This window comes from Vidua macroura, chromosome 1 (genome assembly GCF_024509145.1).
Source record: "Vidua macroura isolate BioBank_ID:100142 chromosome 1, ASM2450914v1, whole genome shotgun sequence".
Classification (NCBI taxonomy): Eukaryota; Metazoa; Chordata; class Aves; order Passeriformes; family Viduidae; genus Vidua; species Vidua macroura.
In genome coordinates, this window is record NC_071571.1 from 146,025,673 (window position 1) to 146,047,314 (window position 21,642).

The 21,642-nt window shown below is 36.2% G+C and overlaps 1 protein-coding gene across 3 annotated transcripts in view; it reads right to left on the reverse strand.

Moving 5' to 3' along the window:
• DNAAF11 (dynein axonemal assembly factor 11) overlaps nucleotides 1-15,473 on the reverse strand; it is a 34,468-nt gene extending 18,995 nt beyond the window's left edge. For 2 of the 3 annotated variants that reach the window (XM_053985772.1, XM_053985783.1), the window contains exons 1-7: nucleotides 15,290-15,473; nucleotides 11,594-11,761; nucleotides 9,496-9,573; nucleotides 7,517-7,689; nucleotides 6,329-6,528; nucleotides 5,051-5,236; nucleotides 2,341-2,418 (exon numbers count right to left, since the gene is read on the reverse strand). In XM_053985772.1, coding sequence (XP_053841747.1) covers nucleotides 2,341-2,418; nucleotides 5,051-5,236; nucleotides 6,329-6,528; nucleotides 7,517-7,689; nucleotides 9,496-9,573; nucleotides 11,594-11,761; nucleotides 15,290-15,473 — 1,067 coding nt within the window. Of the gene's footprint in view, nucleotides 1-2,340; nucleotides 2,419-5,050; nucleotides 5,237-6,328; nucleotides 6,529-7,516; nucleotides 7,690-9,495; nucleotides 9,574-11,593; nucleotides 11,762-15,282 lie in introns of all 3 variants that reach the window. The other variant, XM_053985791.1, reaches the window with a different exon arrangement.
• Between the last annotated feature and the right edge of the window lie 6,169 nt (nucleotides 15,474-21,642).

The window sequence follows — 21,642 nt, forward strand, 5'->3', positions numbered from 1 at the left end:
GAGACATCTGCTGGTGAAACCTGTTTACTCTATTACATCTTCACAGAAAAAAACAGTTGCAAAATGCATGAAAACCACAGAATTTTCTAATTCTGACCTTATGGTATGCTTAAAAAAAATGCACTTTTTTTCACAGTAATTAATTTGCCCCAAGTATAAAAATCTGTCTGTGCATTTCCAGAGTAAAACCTGATTTGCATAATATCCTTGATTCTATAAGCTTTATATTTGTTGAAATTGAGCCTGTAGATTGTATTAACTGTGTGTTTGTGATCTGTTGGCTGTGTTCTTAAAACTGAGAATGAATCTTACCAGTTATAAATTGATGCCATCTATTACTACAACTGTAAGGAGATCAAGTCTAGGCTTACAAGTTCTGCTCATATGCTCAAACATTTCCCATGCATGAAAGCAGAGAAAAAACAGAATGAAATTACCTACAAATGAGAAGCTTTTGATAAATTAGTATAAAATGAAAGGATTCTGCTTAATAAAATTTACCTGGACTATTTCAGTGACATTAAAATACTTAGATATGATGTGTTTAGGTAATGGAAAGATGCTCAAATGTTAGCAGATCAGATGATAAATTTTTTCAGCAATAAAAATATTTGCCAGATACTTTTCACTCTTTGCTCTCCTATATTCTGGAACAGTCAATTTGCAAGAAAGTTTACAAAGGGTTGTAGTTTACGAGGATTTTTTAATGGAAAAGTGCAAAGAATATGAAACAGCTTTATTTCCCATCTTACTGCATCACTGATCTTGAGAATCCACTAAAACATGAAGGGTGAACAAGAGGACAGAACTATAAAATTTTCCAAGAGGAATCTTAATTAGAACTGAAGAAGAGAATAGTCTGTCCTCAGCAGCAAGCAGTCATTCCTCTTGCTAACTTTCCAAAAGAACATCAGAGAAGTTTGGACATTTTTATGGACATGAGACTTCCACATTGAAGCAAAAACTTTGGAGAACACCATCTGCTTACTTGTATCTCTTTCTTTATGTCTCTCCAATACACTGCCAGATTGCACTGAACAGCTGTGACATTCTTGTTGAAGTCATGACAAAAAATGCTCATTGGTCTGGCTTTATGTGGGCACATCCACAGACTAAATTCAGAAAACTTGGGTGACACAAACAGGAATGCTACTAACAGTGAACTCTGTTTCTTCTAAAAAAGATAGCTAGAGATTTAGTCTAAATGTCTCTGCTTTTTAGAGGCACAAGCAAGTTCTATTAACACAAGATTTAAATTATTTTAGGCTTGTCTTTTTGGATTAGAAAATGATACGATTTTTTTTTTCAGTCAACACATTTTTACTGAAAAAAGTACATCAGTGCAATGGAAAGTATAGACAGACTAAACATGGCTCTACATGACACTAAACATGATACTAAACTCTTCCACTACCTTTAATTCTCTCTGTTTTACTGGAAACTGTGCACTGCATATAACTCCTTGAATTTGCAAGGATTTCTAAATTTCCAAGATTTAGAAAGCAGTCTCCATGCTAATGGTCAGCATGGTCATAGATTTGGTTTTGCAGCTAAATTGGTCTTAAATGGACAAACTTCTCAAGAGAACAGCAAAGAGGTAAGTGGCCATTTTCTCATCCCAGTGTCCTGCAGGAGACCCCTATGGGGAGCTGTTTATAAGGAATAATGTTTGTACACAGTCTCTTGCTTTCCATTAGAAAATGAAGGTTTGATTCAAGTAAAATCAAAGGCTGATATCCCTAGAAACTCATTCCAAAACACCCAAAACCCCAAGTGCCTTTGTCAATGGTAGAACACAAGACACTGCCCTGTATCCCCATCCTCTGTTGCTGGAGACCTCACTCAGGGTCACAGGGCCTCTTGCCACAGAAGCTGATTATCCTTCCCAATTCTGCCAGTTTTACACCTGTCATCAGAGGACAGAATGATTTTGTCCAGAAATATTATTGAGATGTATTTTTTCACATTTAAAGTGATTTCTCATACACATTTATCCTCAACAGTTAACTTTTTATACTATTAGCAAGATGCTCCAAGAAAGAGCCTTACTATAGAAGGGAAAAGACTAAAATATCTTATATCTTTTACAGAAAAACAAGTTCTTCAATCTTTAAAGACAAAGATATTAAATTTAAAAAATCCTCAACACTTAACACAATTACAACTGATTCTTTTTCCAGCATCAGAATATAAATTTAGAATACAGTTTTCCCACAAGGAATATAATACTGCAACAAGAATTTCTCAGCCCTCTTATTTTTGGATTGTCTCATATATTGAAATAGTTGCGCAAATCAACTACAGAGAGATTAGACTGTTTAACCTCTTAACTTTACATACTTAGGCGCATTCACATTCAGAACTTTTCCTTCTGCAGTGACCAATGTCCAAGCAGTCTTCTCTCTCTTTTTCGATTCCCTTAACAAAACAGAAAGAAAAATTGTTTATGGTTAATCATTAAAAAGTTGCATTATTATGTATAATAGCAAAAATAAAGAAGAGGGTGGCAAGAGGTAAGAATTATCTGGTATTTGACTTTAAGGCTACAATTTAGTTCAGGAACAAAACAGATTGCATCACAGGTCCAATTCCACATCGAGAACATCTAAAAATGAGCAAATAATTTATAATGTCATGACTTACATGGACACTGACTTCTGCTGCATGTTATCTGGTATACCTCAAGAAAACCATGGATGGCTTAAATCTATGAAATGGGACATTTTTCTATTTAATTTTTCTAGTTAGGAATGATCAAACTCATCATGAGGTGTTGCCACTGATATATGGTTTGATGTATGGGCAAGCAATTCTACAGTTTTTATTCACGCTCACTTGATTACTCCCACTGAACAAATGCTTGGCCTGCCTCCAAACAGCATCTGTCTCTCAATCACTATTTTGCTCTAGCAAAAAGAATTTTAATGGTCAAAAGATTAAAAGCAGCATCAAATAGGATACAGTAGGACCAAAGGGCAGACATATAGATTATTTGTTGATGCATGTATTACATTTTTTGTTGTGTTCTTTGTTCAAAAAATGCAATACATATTCCTGAGTTATTGATGATGTACTGATATATTATTTTAATATTCACTATCTATTTCCAGCTATTAGCAATTAAACTATGTCTGACTTTCATTAAGTACAATAAACTAGCTAGGATAAATTTATCTGCCCAAATAAAGTAGATCACACTAAGATCATTAAGACTTGTAATACTGGTATTTTCCTGTGTAAATGTTTAGACTATGAGCAAGGGAAGGAAGAGCAAGGAATCTTAGTAACATGGAAAAGAAAAGTCTGTTCACAGCTAAGTAAAAATACCGAGTTTTCTTTAAAAATACAGCACTATAACTGTCATGTTGCATTAATCCACTCTTCAGCTGGTGGTTTTGGCCACTTTAGTCAGCATACTAAAAGGGAAAACATTTCTCAAAAAAACCCCAACAACAATCCATTACTTCTTTTTTGTTCCTGAACCTATTTCTTATTATAAGTTCAAGATTAAGACCATGTTAAAGGTAAATCACTAATGACAGATATAAAACATTATTGATTTAGAACACCTAGGGGGAAAAAAACCCATAAAAATAGATCTGATCTATAAATACAATGGATTTGAAGAAGAAATAAAAGCACTTAAATAGATCTACTGGAACAACTACATAAAACCAATTTCTGTTTAAGAAATACAATTATCCAAGTGTTTAACACTATTCCATAATATAAATCAGCTTTTATGTGGAATTTGTAGACTGCCAGTCTCCACACCTGAATTCCTAGAATTGACACTTAAATGCCAAGTGAATGAACCACCACTCTGTTCAAAAGATGTTCTCAGAAACACTTCACAAATTATATTCTACCACCTGTTAGCTTTTAATAATCTGTTCCCAGATGAAACTGTGTATACACGTGAATCATTTTAAGGAGATGCCATGAAACTTTCTCAACACCAAATCAAAATGACCCATGAAAGGATTTTTGAACTCTTTCAATGCCTTGGAAATTTAGAAAAATTCAGAAATTAATTATTCTATCTTTATTATAACACTGTTTGGACTGTCCTTGAATCTTTAAAGGGAAGCATTTGGAACACATTTGCTTTTGACTAGAGCAAGGCATTTCCAAACACAGCAGAACTTGAACTGGCTAGAATCTGAGTTTCACAGAAGTTCTTCCAAGAACTTAAATTAATAATAGCAACAAGTTATGCACATTTCCAGATTTCCTGAAGAATTCCCTAGGACTGATTTTTTCAATACTTAGCCTTGACAAAATTTTAAAAAGCAAGCCCTTAAAAAGAACAGCTAAAAAAATCTCCAGCACAAAGTATGTTATATAAGTAAAAGAGAGAGACAAAAAAGAAAAAAAGAAAAAGACATTGTTTACAATGTCTGTGGAACTGATAAGCCAGCAGCAATACTGGGTTTTTTTGCTAGTATCTGCATATATTTTGCATGTTCAGCAAAACAAGTAACAAATTTATGAAGTTTTAAAGGCTTTTCAGGGACCAGACTTCTTCGGATTCACTATGCTGAATAACACAGATAAAAGAATCTTACGACTCGTGACAAATATTTTTGATAAAATATGAGAAAAAAATTTCTCAGTTACATGGAAAAAGTGCCTGAAATGCCACTTGTGCAAAAAACTTGTAGCATGGCCTGCATTATGGCCTGCATGGCCTGCAATCTGCACTATGGATAAATGTTTTTAGCAGAATGTTAAATGTTGAACTACACAAAACAGTTAGCCAACAGAAAAGTGGAACTTCTAAACTCCATAAAAAAAATTTAAAAACTTATATTCAAAAACTCTGAGGAAAAATAAAATAAGGAGTACCTAAACGAAGTGTAGAAAATGAAAGAAAACAAAAAACAACAATCTGAATATTCAGTTTAGACTGTATACTCTTTTAACAAGCAATGGGGATTTAAGCTGTCAGTTCGCAGTAATATTTAATGTCAGGCAATCATTTGCCTGTTCTCTGCACCTTTGAAAATTTCTCCTTTAATTCATCAAAGATATTAAAACAAAGAAGTACCTTACATTGTCTTTAGCTCTTCGTTTTTCTTCAATATATCTGTGAGTTTCTAATCTAGATTCTGGAGTATATGGTGTAGGCTCCTCCCAAAATTTCCTGTCTTCATCATCATTTTCAACTGTTCTGCATCTTTCCCGCTCTCCATCTCCTTCCGCCTGACTGGGTTTTTCCTGTGGGGAGTCTGGGCTATACAAGATCACTGAAATATTACCCCAAAGAAATGAAGGAACAGTAACTTGCTAATAAATTACTGCAATAATATTTTTTCAACCCAATAATAACTGTACTATTCCTACCAAGAATGGTATTTTATATATTTGAAGAACATCCTCTGCTCTGCTTCTTTTGTTAATCAACAAAGCATATTTTGACATAATGCTTTTCATTTACCTGATTATGAAGTGCTAGTATAGCTATACTTAATCCCCTGAAAACCCTGATAGATAGTTCAACAGATTTAATTTCAGAAAAAGAATTTTCAGATACCCTCAGAACTTTCAGGTGAGAAAAAAAACCTTCAGTCCATGTGCTGTTTAAGAATTCCCAATATTAGGCAGCAACAGATTAGAAATTTATAAGGTAGCAATGAGTATCTCCTCAAATGCAATCTTAACACCTGAATAATTTTTTCTCCCTAGCTCTAAGCTTCTGTAAATCTCTATCAATAGAGAGAGAAAACTAAATTTATGATACAAGTGTGATGATTGAGGAAAAAGTTCTGCAGGCAGCTTCATGAAATAGTTTCGATAGGATTAAAAATAAGATGGGCGGCAAGTGCAATAGAAGATGACCCCAGACAAAAATCCTGCTGCTGTCTAGGTAATGTCAGTAACATGAAGTGGAAGAAGTAGGAAAATCAACACCAAAGGCCTGCAATATTCCATATCAGTCTTCAGATGCCAAAGATAATGCTAAGGCAAAAGCATTTATAGATGAACAGCTGCTTCCTCTGGAACCCCTGCTTTACCTTAAGTAAGAATTTCCAGCTGTTCTCCTGAAAGAAACTATTAATTACACTATTTTGGCACCCAGACAACTTAGCTTGGAGTTTTGGGAGAAAAAACTCTATTGAACTGTGTATGCAGGTCAATAATAAATTATGTTTGTAACTAATTATAGTTTTCATTAGAGATAACATGCATGAGGAGAAATAACTCTGCTTGAATCAACCATAAAGATGAACAAAAATATCTAAGTGGAATTATATAAACTCTTCTATGGAAAAAGCCAAACTTGTGAATAATGTTTACAAACAAACTGTTGTTGTTTACTGTTTACCTGTCAAATCCAAGCTCAGAGTCCATCTGTTTCTGTTTCTCATCCTTTCTTTCTTGCATTCTTCTTTGAGCCTCTTCCTTTTCTCTGGCCCTTTTGAGAAGGTAAGCTTGTTCCTGTTCCCTGATTTTCCATTTCACTTCTGGATAGTTTTGAAGGGCTCTAATCCTCTCTGAACGTTCTATTTCTTTACTATCCAAATACTTCCCAAAGGGGAAAAAAATCAATATAAATATGTGAGAAATTATAAACATATTCAAATCAATAAATCTATTTGATTATAGTTTAATTTTGACAATTAAGTTCTGTCTATAATTAGACATGCATCTTTCACATACCAATAGCACAATGTAAGTTATACTTTATTACAAAGAATTAACAATAACTTGCTATTCAGATCTGAAAGTGGTTTTATGTGTCTAAGATCTGCTTTTAGCATTTTCCAGGCATTTTAATTAGTCTTATTAGACTATACAGTAGAGAGAGTCCCTTCAGCCATCTCTGGTCTTTGTCTGACTTTGATTCAGCCAAAATTATTTCTTTTGATGTCTAAGTTTATTGCCAACTGAGTAATTTAATAACTCTCAATAAGTTAAGCAGTGCCTGTGCTTCTCTGAGGAAAATTGTGAGGATATACTTCAGGCCTGAGACTGTTTCATTGACAGGAAATGGTTACATCAGTTCAGTCATTGCACAAAACCACAATCTCAAAGTATCAATTTCCAGCCAATGCAGTGTAGTGCAATTTTACACCAACTTGTATTTTTTTACTGTCTCACACTATAGGATTAGTACATATTGTTGGAATGGTACAAACAACCCACTAACTTTCTGCAATCGTGCTAATAATTTAAAAATACATTGTATATAACAACCATGAAGACAAAAGTGCCAGAACTGTACAATACATTTATTTGAAAAAAAAAATTGAAAAACTTTTGTTTAAGAATCTCCAATAAAGATGACAGAAAAGTTAATGAATGATTGTGGTTCCATCAGAATAGAACCAATTATTATCATATTATTTATTTTAGTCATTAATTCTTTGGAATAGAGTTTAATTTCCTGTGAACATTAAGAAAAAGTCGATTAGCTTTCCAAGTACAGGTGTTTATTTTGTTTAGGATAAATATATTCAGTCAACAGTACTCATATTTCATCTGGATTTAAATTTAAGTTTTAAAATCTTACTTTTAATTGCTGAAGAGTTGCCACTACAAATTGTCTATAACCTTCAAATTCAGTACATGGGTTACCCATTAGAAACAATTCCTTCAGATGAATATTGCATTTTAGGGATTCAATACTGGAGAGTTCACCAATGAAATTGGCTGTTAGGTCAAGTTTTTTCAATTCTTCACACCCTGTTTGAAAGAAAACTTAATTCAATTTGTCCATAACATAACAGTACACATGATATACATACACACACAGGTACACACTTAGATATAAAACTCCATTTGTGTTCTGTAAACTGGTTTCATTCTATCAGAACACATCTTTTCCAAGACTCTGAGTGAAAGAGTGACTCACAGCTAAAGTTTATGAGCTTACAATATTTACAGGAATAAAAAAAAAGTCAATAAAGTACAAAACACCATAACATTGTTGGTTTTATCAGTATCAAAACTTTGTGGACATTTATAGACGAGCTATTAAATATTTAATTTTCAGATAAGCTGGATTTCATTTTAACAGTCTGATTGCCTTGATACCCCTTCTCAGCTAAGTCTCAATCATATGGCTAAAATCCAATCCAATTGCTTAAGGACAGTAGGATCAATTATGAGTTTCAGTTCTGAGTATGGTTAATCTCTGGTAATATTATTCAACTACAAAGAAAAGATCTCCCAAAACCTCACTGCAAGTTAGGTTTTCCAGTTGTGGACTCAGCTGTCATTGTAAATACTTTATCACCGGTTAAATTGCAAATACTGGTGAGAAAGTGTTTGTACTAAAACAATTCATTACAAACAGAAACTCTAAATTAGGTAACAAAATGCTCTGGAAAATCTGATTTTTTAATTTATTAGCCTTTCCTTTTATCCTAATATGTCCATGAATCATAAACTTGACTCCAAGAGTAAAAAGTTTAGCTGAGAGCAAGCTCAACTTTGATTTACATCACTGTAATCACTTTCCTTTCCTGGTCTATTTGCTAAGTTTTATGCACCGTTGAGCTGTAAGAAAGTAAATAACATAGAACAATTTATTAGAGGATTTAAATAACCCAAATTTATACAAGGACCAATCCCAAAGGTTGTAACTCCTAAGTAAATGACAAATCACAGTAATAAATAATACAGCCTGATAGCTGAATTTAAAATTTAGTGGCATGAAAACAAACACAACTTTCTCAACAAACTCCTAAATATGTACGACACTACCTACTTCACCATTTTAAAATTTGTGTTTAGACTATTTGCTTGTTTCTTATTTAACCCATCCTCTTGAATCAGCTTGCAGACTAGAAACCACAAAGTAAACCAACCAACCACCCAACTAAACCAACAAAAGAAAAACAAAACAAAACCAAAACACACACACACATACAAATAACCAACCAATCAATCAGTTTGTTAGTTTTTTTTTTTTTTTTAACTGTTCCTTTGTCAAGGTCAATACATTAAAGATTCAGCAACTGGCCTAATCAGAACTGAGAAACAGAAAACAATCAAGTCATAAATTATTAAAGTAATACGGCATGTGTTTATGGGTCGCTCCAAGTCTTAGATTTTAATCTTGGAAAATGCCATATTTTGCACATGAAATGTGCAAAAGTGACAGGATAAAGGATTAAACACAGATAAAACAGACAGGATTTCAAGCCATGAAAGAGAAAAAAATCCTCTGAAAACCTCTTTTTAAAAAACTCAGGCTCTCAATGCAACCTGTGCTGAGCACAGAACTTCCTTGTGTGTGACAATTGATTCCTGAAGATGAAACGTGACCCAGAGACATTTAGGAAAGTTCAATAAGAAAAATTCAGCAGTAGGAAGTGCTCGTTACAAAGAAAAACTTACTGAAACCCTGCACCCAAGGATCCTCTACATATCCACAAAACACCCCCACAGGTGGGCACACTTAATGGCTTCCACCCTCTTTTACACCGAGTCACAACTTAAGTGTTCTAGTATGAAGAGGCAAAATGTCTTTTTTCAAAATCTGACCTTCCAGATTTTCAATTCTTTCAATGTTGTTCAATGCTACATTTAAATATTCCAGCTTCTTTAGTTTGCCCACATTTTCTGTAACAAAACATAGATGGATTATTTCAGTTTTCAGCACTAAAAAGGATAATATGGTTTCACTTGCTTACTTTAAAGCAACAATGAAGCAGAAAAACAGGAAAAGACAAATCAGAATATGTACCATATTACTGGACATTAATATTTTAATGTTAATAAAAAGACAAAACAAAAAAAGTTTTCTGAAAACACTAAATAAAAAAGCAAAAAGAAATAAGGAAAGTTATAAAGACATTTTTATCGCAAATCCATAAAACACATAGCTAATTCAAGAGGAATGGCTGAAAAAGCATAGTGAGACATTCCATCTTGGGAAATGTGAGTTATCTACAAATTCAGTGACATGAATCCTACCACAGTTTACTAAGAACTCGGAGAGGTATTTTCTACATAATTCACAAACAAATTATGACATCAATTTCTCAGCAAGAACTTGTGCAGCTTAGTTTGGATGTTTGTTTTTGTTGCAATATTTCTGTAATGAAATGAGTATTTCTCTATTTCTGTATGATGTGAGAGCTGTGTTGAAGCCAGTGGTACCAGTCATGCACACAGGGGATGCCTGACAAGCCCCTGCCTGCTCATGAGGCAGGGCTGATCTCGAGAGCTGCATCAACATTTGCTTTTAGAAGAGAAAAGACATAGCCCAACAGAGCCAATATAAACCATTTCCCTCTGATATTCAGAAGCATGCTTGGAATTGCTGGGTCCTCTGCAAGGAGATGTTGGTATCCAATGGAAAGAAAAACTTCTCATCTTCAATACTGTGTAACATAGCCCCTGTTGACAATCATTTTGGTCACCACTATAGTGTGGGGAGGGGTTGGTGGTGCTTGTTTTGGTTGTTTTTTGGTTTGGGGTTATTTTTTTTTTTTCATTTTTAGTTAAGGTATTACCTCGGAAAGCTGTCATATTATACAAGAATATATGAATCAGCACGTTGCATACTTTTTCAACTCCTACAGTTAGATTATGGTAATATAAAAATTGCTAGCCTCAAAAATGAAATTGCTGAAAAACTTTTGTGTTAAAAAAGCAACAATCTGAATATAGTATCCTGTGCTAACCTGAAGGAAGCCTGAGTTTTGACAGAAAAACCACAAGATGAAATCTTGTGCCTTATTAAGGACTCATTAACAGAAAAAAAAAAAAACAACTTATTTTTGTCCTTCTTTTGATGGGGCAAAGAAGCACAAAGCAGTTGTTCTCTCTCAAAACTTGTTCTCTCTGGGAGAAGATTCCTCCACTTTAGGAAATGCTGAATCTCAATCTCTCACTTTAGAGTTTCCTGATGAGCCCCTTGAGAAAACTTTAAGGATTTGCCTACAAGTTCTGAGCACAGAACTTCCTCCTAAAACCTTAGCATTTTTGTCTTCCTCTTAAGGAACTTCAAAGAGATATACTAATATAATTTCTGAACACTTCCAACTTTCTGTTGTTCATCGAGGCAATACGTGTAGAATCTAAGCTTTTCCAGGCCAAGGCTTGATGTCACATCTTCCAATATGCAACAAAACCAGACCATATGAAATTTTATCTTGTCCTGTGGTGCAGGAAGACCATTAAGGTTTTGTTGCAGAAAGTTTGGTTCATGCACACAAGCAAGTATTTTATCTGAATAACAATTATTTCAATGTTAACAAAAAAATAGGATTTGCATGAAAATGAAATTTTAAAAAAAGCCTGAAAGAGCTAATCCTGTGATATGAGAGTCCATGGTTATGGTAAACTCTTTGACTCTCTGCCACAAGATGGGATATTTAGACAATATCCTGATTTTTGAAATTTAAATCCCTGAAAGGTGTTTCACACTCATATACTAGTGACTTCTATCACAGTAGTATCTTTTTAATCTAAAATTTCCCTTGCAAATTCCTGAGCTTCTTAGAAATCTAATAAAGAAAGCAGGAAAGGAACTCTTGTTAGGAGGACAATCCTTTAAGTATAATAGATTTTTTTTTTATTTCAAAATTATGCATGTGAATACATTTTAAAAGAATCATACTGACAAAAGACTTACCAATTTTCGGAATTAGGTTATTCTGAAGATAGAGAATTTTTAAATCTCGACACCATTTGTCAAGATGCTCTAGCTTTTCTATTTCCTGCTGATGTAAAGAGATTTCTTCCAGTGAAAAAATTTCACAATTGTTATGTTCTGCACGTCTTCTAACAAGATCTTCAGTGACTGAAAGAAACATTACATGTCATATTTCCCTTTAATCATTTTCTGCCATCTGACATATGAGCAAATTATAAAATCATTAAAATACTTTGTTCCACCATACCAAATAGCCCAGTAGAAATGACAACAAAAATAAAATCTGCCAGAAAAGATATCAAGATATCAAGTACCAAGTAGCTTCGACCCACTCTGCCACAGTAAACATCTTTTGTGAAACACAATCATGTCACCTGTAACATTTGGAAAGATCCATATGAAAACTGCTGAGTCTTCCATAAGAATGTGATACAACCCGTGCAGAAATTAATCCAGCAGCCACTATTTTCAGCATAGCTTGGGTTGCAGATTGATTCATGTAGACAAGTGGCAGAGTGTTTTATGCTGTTTTATTTCCAGATGCCAGATGTTCACATCCCAGACAGCAGCAGGGGGGTGGGGGAAGCAAACTACAGCGTGTCATCATATTTTTCCAGCAGCACAGCGTGCATGGAAATAAGCAGGATAAATGCTGAAAGTGGGCAGATATTATTTATGTCATAACTAACTCATGCTTATAAATGTTTATGTTAGAATGAAATGTATACCTGGTATTTCTTAGGCATTACCAGCTCATCAGAGCCAGCAAAGGAGTTTCAGGGGCTGAAAAACATCAGAGACCTGGGTTCAGTTATCATGTTGTAATATTTAATGCCAGGCAGTCTTTCAAACAGTGAAAAGGCTCTATATGAAGGTAAAGAAATTCTATATGAAGGTAAAGAAATTCTACAAGAAACAGTGCTCACTCCTGAGCTAGATGCTAGAACTTTGTTTCCAGCACAAAGTGCCAGCATTTTCCTCTCCTTGACAAGCACTGGACTATAGTGAAGTACTGAGGAAAAACACAGGGTTTTATCAAGTTAGGATAGGTATTTTCATGGTTTTTAATGCTTAAAAAAAGACAAAAAAGCCTTACAAAAAGGCTCTGAAGAACAGTAAGTAAAAAGAAAAAATACATAAAGCTCTGTGAAAACAAACTTCCTACCATGCATTAATTAAAAGTACTCTTTACTTCTTTGTTTCAGGGAGGTTTTGTGAAACCATCCAGTTTTTATTAGTGGTCCTGGAATGGCTGCACACATTCACATGGACCAGCAAACTGTGTACCAATACAGCCCAAACTCTCATGTGTCCATACAGCTCCTCTATCTGCAGTCTTTAGGAAAGGGGTGAAACTGGTTGTGTTTATATTTATATTATTTATAGATGTCCAAGATTAAATCTCCCTTCTGCTCAAAAGAGTTTCACCTGATAGAATTAATTTACAGAATTAAATGTGGAGATACAGATTGGTTGAAGAGGGGAACCTGTCTGCACATAAATCATATTGGGAAAGGTGTCTTTGTCTCTTTTAACCACACTGAGCAAGTTTATTGCATCTGAATAATCATCTTCCCTTCCACTTGAACTTGATTAAAGTAACAGAGAAAAGAGAAAAAAAAAAGTCAATAATTGTGGCTAAATACTTCAGTCTTCACAGTAAATGTGAAAAAACATTGAAATTTCTAGTAAGTTACTTGGCAAATCTGCTGGAAATTGAAAGAAAAAAAAAAGTCTGCTTACTACTGTGTTTGACTGCAGAGTTTTCAGTGCCACTATTACCAGGTAATTTTGAGCAGGAAAACAATACTCCCCAATCTGGACACATACACACTGGTGGCAACATTATGTTCTATATCCTTTATACAAAAAGAAGTCATAGAAACTATTCCTGAAAGCTTAATTACAGCTCAATTTCCATTTGCTGATGAAAATTATTTTTTGTACTCATTCTGCAAAAATGTCCACTTTCATTAATAGATTTTTTGCAAAGCAGAAACAGTCTTCCACAACAGAAGCTACAGTGAAGCTTCAGAAACCAATTTGAGATCCTGTTGTAACGAACTGCCTGAATATTTGACATTTTGTGCAAGATCTAGTTCATTTAAGAGGAAGGAGGGAAACAAGCTTGCAAGAGAAAACAAATATTAAATAAAATTTTAAATAACAGCAGTTCCAGGACATTGACAAACACACTGAACTCACTAAAACATTCATTAACCAGATTTTCTGGTGTTGTGTGCAGTACCAGGAGACTGGAGCAGCAACCTGAGAGATCACAGCTACTCCCAGGTTCCCATGAACACAGGAGGAAATGAGGGATGGCATCAATCAAATGGAGAGAACAGATCTTGAAGTTGCCTGGGCTTCCAAAAATTACATGTTTTACTCAAAAAATGAAACATAAATGAAGGATAACATTAAAGAAATTGAGAGAATAAGCAGATGGAGAGCTGCAGGTGTATCAGAAGATGGTGCTATATTTCAGGAAAATGAAGTATACCAGCATTACTTTAAGACTCAAATTCATGCTGCACTGCTCAGGAGATAAAGTCATTCTCCTTCAGGCAGTGCCTGCTCCAAGAGGGCATCTGCCAGCTTCCTGCAGGGAGAAGGAGCTCCTATCCAAAGCACTGTGTCAGCCCAGCAGGGGACTGGCAGTCCAGTGATAATACACAATCAAAACAGATTGCAAGAAAAACCACAGAGGAAGGGAACTCCTTTTTCATGACTAAAAGGTGTGAGCACTCAGTCTTTTGGGTCATACTGCTGTACCTGTAAAAGATGATCAATTCATAAGTACCAGTATAGAGTATTTTACCCCATTTGGGGTTTTTCCACATCTGACAAATCTGAGCTCTGACATAAGCCATCCTATCCAGCATCCCCCCTTGCAGGGGCTGCCCCACACAAGGAGGGGTCCCCACCTGGGCCACCCCAGTCCCCACTGCTGGCCCTCTCAGGGGCTGCTTTGGGAGGCAAGGAACTTTAATATGCTTTAATGTGCTTTATGTGGTGAGATAAAATGGGGGTTATTGCCAGGGAGGAGGAAAATCTGACAATCATCCAAGGGAGGCAGGAGGGCAGGGGCTGCCAGGGGAGTGTGGGGAAGGTGGGGAAGGGAGACAACTGTGGCAAGAGAGAACATGAACCAGAGAATTGTTTAGATTGGAAAACACCTTTAAGATCATCTAGTACAACCCAGCACTGCCAATCCACCACGAAACCATGTCCCTAAATGTCACATCTATGTGAGTTTTAAATAACTCCAGGTGTATTGACTTCACCAGTTCCCTGCTCAGTCTGTTATAGTGCTTGACAATCCCTTCCATGAACAAATTTTTCCCAACATCTAAGCTAAACGTCCCCTGGCACAACTTGAGGCCATCTCTTGTCGTGTCACCTGTTACACGGGAGAAGAGGGCGACCGCCCTCTGCCCACAGCCTCCTTTCAGGGAGTTCTAGAGAGCCGTAAGGTCCCCCCTGAGCCCCCAGGCTGAACACCCCCAGCTCCCTCAGCCGCTCCCCATCAGACTCGTGCTCCAGCCCCTTCCCCAGCTTTGTTGCCCTTCTGCGGACACGAAGGAGGCGCGCAGGGCGCGGGGCCCGTCCTGCAGAGGAGGGCAGGGGCCGGGGAGGGGAGGGAAGCGGCGCTCTCCGACACTCACTGCGCACCATGGCCGCCCTCGGGCGCCGCCGCCATTCCCGGACGCGCCGCGCTGCCACAGCAACGGCCCCGGGCGGCGGCGCTGAGGGCGGCGGGGCCTTGCTGTAACCCCGAGCGGAGCTGCAGCGCGCCGGCGGCTCCCGGCCCTGCCTGCCCTCGGCAGGCGGAGATCGGTATCTTTTCCTCAGGCATAAATCTCACGTCTCGTCCTTTGCGTGACACTTCTGTCCCCCTCCTGCATATCCGTCAGCTAGTTTGCCTCACACATTTTGGGCTGAAAGCTTGTTTTCCGCTGTTTGCGAAAGCAGCCTGTCACAGTCTTTTACAATTTTAGAATCGTAGAACAGTTTAGGTTGGAAACGACGTGTAAGATCACCAAGTCCACCCTTTAATCTGACACTGCCAAGTCACCACTAAACCATGTCCCCCAGCGCCAGGTCTACACCTCTTCCAGATTTTTCTAGGGATGGTGACTCCGCCACTTCCCTGAGCAGCCTGTTCCAATTCTGGATCACAACCGGCATCAGATCAAAGTGGTAACATCAGGAAAGTCATTCTGTATTTCCTACCTGTCTTCATTAACCTAAAGGTCTAATCAAATTGAGAGGTCACCTTCTACTAACAGGAAATTCACCTATAAATTTAAATAAGGCAGTAGGAATGTTTATAATGGTCAAATTCATTTATTTAGCCATTTACCTCTGATGTAAATGCAACTCCCCATAGCCTCTCTGCAGCTTTCTATCTATATTGCAGATTAGAGGAGTATGAAGGTGCCATTGAGTTAAGGCTCCTGAGGTTCGTGGAGATGATGAGACACCAAGGAGCAGAAGTACTTAATGCACTTTGACTCCATAGTATCTGACTGGGTAAGTAACAACTCCACTCGGAGGACAGCGAGGTTTGCACAGATGGTTGGATGTGGCCCAGGGCCCCTGCACAGAGTCACACACATTAAAAAAGGGCCACTAATCCTCCTACCTACACATTGATATCAAATTGCAGCCTCTTCAAATAATAATCATTCACTAGTAATATTATTTTTTTCTTTTACTTGGGAGCAGAATTGACAATCAAAGTATTAATTTCAAACAAGGAAAAAACCTTGGTTTTGCTATGTACAGTATTTTAAAGCCTGTGTTTACGTTGTATAACATTGAAATGCGTATGTGATTTGATTAAGCTAAAATCAAAGGGGGAAAGTGTTCTTCCTTTTTTTCAGGTATCCTAGATGATAATTCTGAAGAAAGGAATATAAAATCTGCAATTAATTAAATTACCAAATACTAAGATGAGTAGGTTGACTTGGCAGAATGCCAGGTGCCCACCAGCTCTTTTTTTTTTTTTTTTTTTTTTTTTCTCACTTCCTAGCCTCAACAGAAGATGGGGAGAAAATATGATAAGAATCTCAGGGATTGAGATAAGGGCAGGGACATCAAACAACAATTACCATCATGGGCAAAACTGATTCAATTTGGGGAAATTAATTTAACTTTTTGTCAATTAAACAGAGTAGGATAGAGAGACGTAATGACAAATCTAAATCCACTCTCCTTTTATTTCTCCCTTCTCCCCAGCTCAACTTCACTCCAAACCTTTGTACCTCTATGTCCTGAGTTAAGCCACGGGTTTTTTTAAATCAGTACTTATATAGGTCCTGTTTGATAAATCTAGTTCAGCTGCAGGACTACTTCTTCAAGCAGGTAACTTCTCACTTGTGATGAGTACAAAAGAAGAATTCTCTATGCACCAGTGACTGAAAAGCTCTCAGAGTATTTTTGTTTTTCTGTTGCGAAGAACAGTTTTTTCGTGACTCAGGGCTAAATTATTCAGGAAGACAGCACTTTGGAACATGTGTTTGCAACACACTGGTCCTCACCTGGTGGTCTGGCACACACAGGGCAAAGTTAGGTGCTGAAGTATGTTATTTGCTGTGGTCTTTATTTTCACACAGTTGTTCTTTTTTTTTTCCTCAAATTATGTACCGAGAGTTTTCAGCAGCATAAGCCTGAAATCCTAGCATGAAGCAATGTACATGCCAGAGATAATGTAAAGAACCACATTATAAACAGGACACTGGATATGAGAAGGAAGAAAAAGTCACCTCTGGCATGCCTATCCTGAAGAAATTCAGTTTACCATTCAGTTTAATACATTACAACTTTATTTGTTACATGTGTAAAACAACACAATTTGTATTTCTATGTAATGACAAAAATAAGCTTTATAGCATTATTATTATAGTGTTAGCATTTATAGCAATTATAGCATTATTAATACAGAAGTATTTTGAATATGTCTTGACTTTGTCCATATATACAATCATGTAAGGTGCTCCGACCCCAGAAAATTGATCTCCTTGGACAAAGCTGTTGAAATCCTGCAGCTTAGAGTCTTGGCTGCTGTAAATCAGCTGATTGACACCTGCTCAGAATTTAAACCTATGTATTTTTATTTATTTCCTATTGAATTACTGGGGGTTTTTTTAATAATTTTTTTTTAATTATTTTTCTATGGTGCTAGGTAACGTAGTCACCAGTATAAAACAAGGCTTTATGTTTGCACTAAAGTACCAAAAAACCCTCCCCCAAAGAGCACACAATTTGCAGGGCAGGACATGAACTCACAAATAAGAAATTCACTGAAATATATGCAATTTCTAATAATAACAATCTTCATTACTGAAAAACATTCTCAAATACAAGAAATGAGAACAGGAACAACTTTACTGATACAGAAATGCCAGAGATAGGGGGGAAAAAAAGCAGCATGAGAAACCATAAAAAAAGAATATAAATGAAGTATCAGTTTTGCTCGGTGTATACAGAAATGTGCAAAGAGGTTTACAAAATCGTGCAGCCAATTCATAAAAATGTACATCAAAAAGCAGATTTTGCAGAACTGGACTAAGTTCTGCAAAACGTAGTGGTCATAACCACTGTATTCTGTACCGCGTAGTTTATTCCAATAAAAGACAGTAATCTTTGTATGGTTTGGCTTCTGTGAGTAATGCTTTCAGGATAACTACAAACCAGACTTGCTCACAGACCAGGAACATTAAAAATTAAGGAATGGCATCAATATTATCATCTTCCACATGAACATTCCCCTATAAAGCACTCATGATATATACTCAGGAATGACCCTGAAATTCAGCTGAACACAGCTGAAGTAAGAGAGTTTAAAAGTGTAAAGATCATGTATATTAAAAAAGCAATACACTGTATGAAAAAATACACAGGGGGGTATAAATCTACATCTCAGCACCTCTATTTGATTCTTTTTCTCTAAATAAGGTGCTATATTAAAGGGGAGTAAATGTTTAATCATTCGGGACAAAAACCCCATAAAATTCTAGTTTTTTTCTCTGTTAGTATATGTGTCAGTTAATCACTAATCAATAAGTGATTTTATGGTGAGAGAATTATATTCCACAGTTGTCCTAGGATTGATGCTGTAGTTACCAGAAGCTGCAAATACTCATTACCTCTGAAAGTCTGGATTTACACATTTAGATTGGAAATTTTTTTTTTCCGTTTTTATCAGAAAAATCCTGGCTTCAGTTTTTTATCCAACAGGAAGAAACATATGATTGTGTCTCTTTTCAGAGAAAAAAAGATGAGGCATGCCTTTATGTCCATAGGAATACACAGAAGGGAACTGCCAAAGCCAACCAGTCTGGTAACTGACTAGAACTTTGTTAATTCAACATTCACGAATATCAGGGAAGGCAGATTTTAATAGATCCTGAGCACTTTATTTTTAGCCCTTGAATTCCAATTGAGAAATTGTCCCAGGAGTTCCCTCACTCCAGATCAGAACAATTCTAATTTACAGTTCATATTTATTAATAGATAGATTATAGCAATTTACTGTAGACCTTTTTGTTTTCAATCTCAATCAGATTTTTTCTTTGATAGTTTACAGTGAACTAATGAGTTTACGGTGAACTCTTCTTTTCTAGTTTTCAGCATAATTGCTTTGATGACTGCAGGGTAATTACAGCCTTAGACTTTTCTCTCAGAATGGGATTTAAATTTCCAGATTATTATTTCAAGAGATTATTTAAACACTAAAAATCTTTATAATCCTTTAGTTTTAAAAGTTATTCTAGTAATGGACCTTTTATGATAGGCATAAAATAGATAACAAAATATTTACATGTTTTATATAGTGATATTTACTCTCAGTTGTTTCTGTACTTTAGATAAAGAAGAGGAATTATTTAACACTTACAATATTATTCAAGTGCATTAACTATAAGTAAATATGAGGATGAATATTATAAGGACTGTTTTAGTTATATATCAGTTATCACATGTACTCAGCCATTACTCAAATCCATTATCATTGATAGTATGTTGTATCAAGAAATTAATATATAAAATATGGGATTACATCATTTTTATAAAAAAAATATTTCACAGGAATTACAAAACACTTTTCATTATCAAGATAAGATACTACAGATATAGCACTTCCTTGTCTTATTTCTGTCAGGTAGTCACCAAGAACTAAGGCCCTATTTGACCAGAAAAAAAATAAAGCTAAAATTAATTGTGTTTTGGAGGAAGAATACTATCAAATCTGTTTTTTTTTTTTTTTTTTTTCCCACAGGAACGTGTAACCATGGCCATAAGGAGGTATCCAGGAGTTCAATGCTGAAGAGCTGATGAAAATAAATTGGAGGAGGAGGAAGAATGAAAACTGTTATTGAACTAATTTCAAAATGCACAGAAGTAACAACTCTGCTTTTAATTTTTTATGAAGTGCAAGAGACAAGCATGTTTTGAACTGTAGAAGGTCCTGTCTTGGAGTAACCTGTGTTAATCTGTGTTTAGTTTAGTCCTGCCATGTAACAAATGCCAAGTTCTCTACTCCATCCTGTTTCACTTGCTTTGGTTAACATTGACAGTGGCTTTCAAAACCAGAGTGAGCTTTCAAGCTCTGGTGTTTCAGCCCTTACATAAACAGTTCCACTGACTTTAAGAAGTGCCATACATGGCACCCCCAGCTTGGCATGCTGTGAGTAAGACACAGGCAAAGTGATCAAATGCCTGTACTCCTTTCTAAAATGCTTTGTTCTCAGGGTTAACACCTCCTTCTAAGAGCTGAAAGAAAGGTTTTCCAGGTTGTGTCTGCAGCTGTGCAGATGCCTTTAGATCTCAGAAGCTGAACTGCACTCAACCAGGAAACTGATGAAGAAGGCTGTTCTATCCACACTATAAGGAACACAAACTGGGCACAGCTCCACTTGGTTCCTTCTTTTCATTTTTAACTGTACAAAGTAAAGACATAAAGGAAATAACAGAAACAGGACTGGGAGGACCAACTCCACGTACAAATAAATCAGCGCTCTTCTTTTAAGGGTTTGAGCTGCAGCGAGTCTTAGAAATGCTTGATAAACAGAAACTGGAGTGTGAGGATGAGGAAAAAGAATGGGGAACAGAAGAATGTCTAAGTGTTTTTCAGATATTCTGGACTGATTCATGTTGGTGCTGCTTCACTGCTTCAGTGGAATGCAACCAGCTCAGAGCAGCACAGCACCTGGACCTGCTGTTCAGTTCACACTTGGGAAAAGGAAGACTTGTTTTGCCTGTTACTGAAAAACATGTTTTCTCTGGGCTGAAGCACAGCAATTGTTAACAGTTTACACTATTTAGACACTGCTGCCAGACAACAGAAAGAAAATATATAATCCAAATGCAATAAAAAAGGAATTGTAGACATCAAAGTGGAGTAATTTGCAGTGAAAACTGGCAAGAGTCCTGTAGCTAAACCTTCTTTTTATGAAAAGTCCATGGAACTTTTCTGGTATGTTTGGACCCTAATAGGAGTCCATAATAGGACTCATCCCTAAACATATGGAATATGGAATTCTTTCTAAACTTAAACATGCACTTACCAATTCTTCTTTATTTTTTATTATTTTCTGTGGGAAAAAAAAAGAAGAATATATTTTTGTATGTCTTGATTTAAATCAGAGTTTCTTATAATTATTATATATTATCAGTAGGTCCTGTTTGACAAATTCAGCTAAACTGCAGGTCTACTTGTTTGAGCAGGTAACTTCTCACTTGTGATGAGCATAAAAGAGGCATTCTCTGTACACCTGCTGCTGAAAAGCTCTCAGAGTGTGTTTTTCTCTTGTGAAGAACAGCTTTGTTATGACTCAGGGCTAAGCTATTCAGGAAGAGGGAAAGCAGCACTTTGGGACTTGTGCTTGCAACACACTGGTCCTGACCTGGTGGCTTTGGTAAAACCAGAGTTTTAGGGACTAGAGACATAGCAACAAACTGATTCATGATCTGTCAAAAAGTAGGACTGTCATTGCACTGGGGCTGTCCAAGTTGTGCCTTGC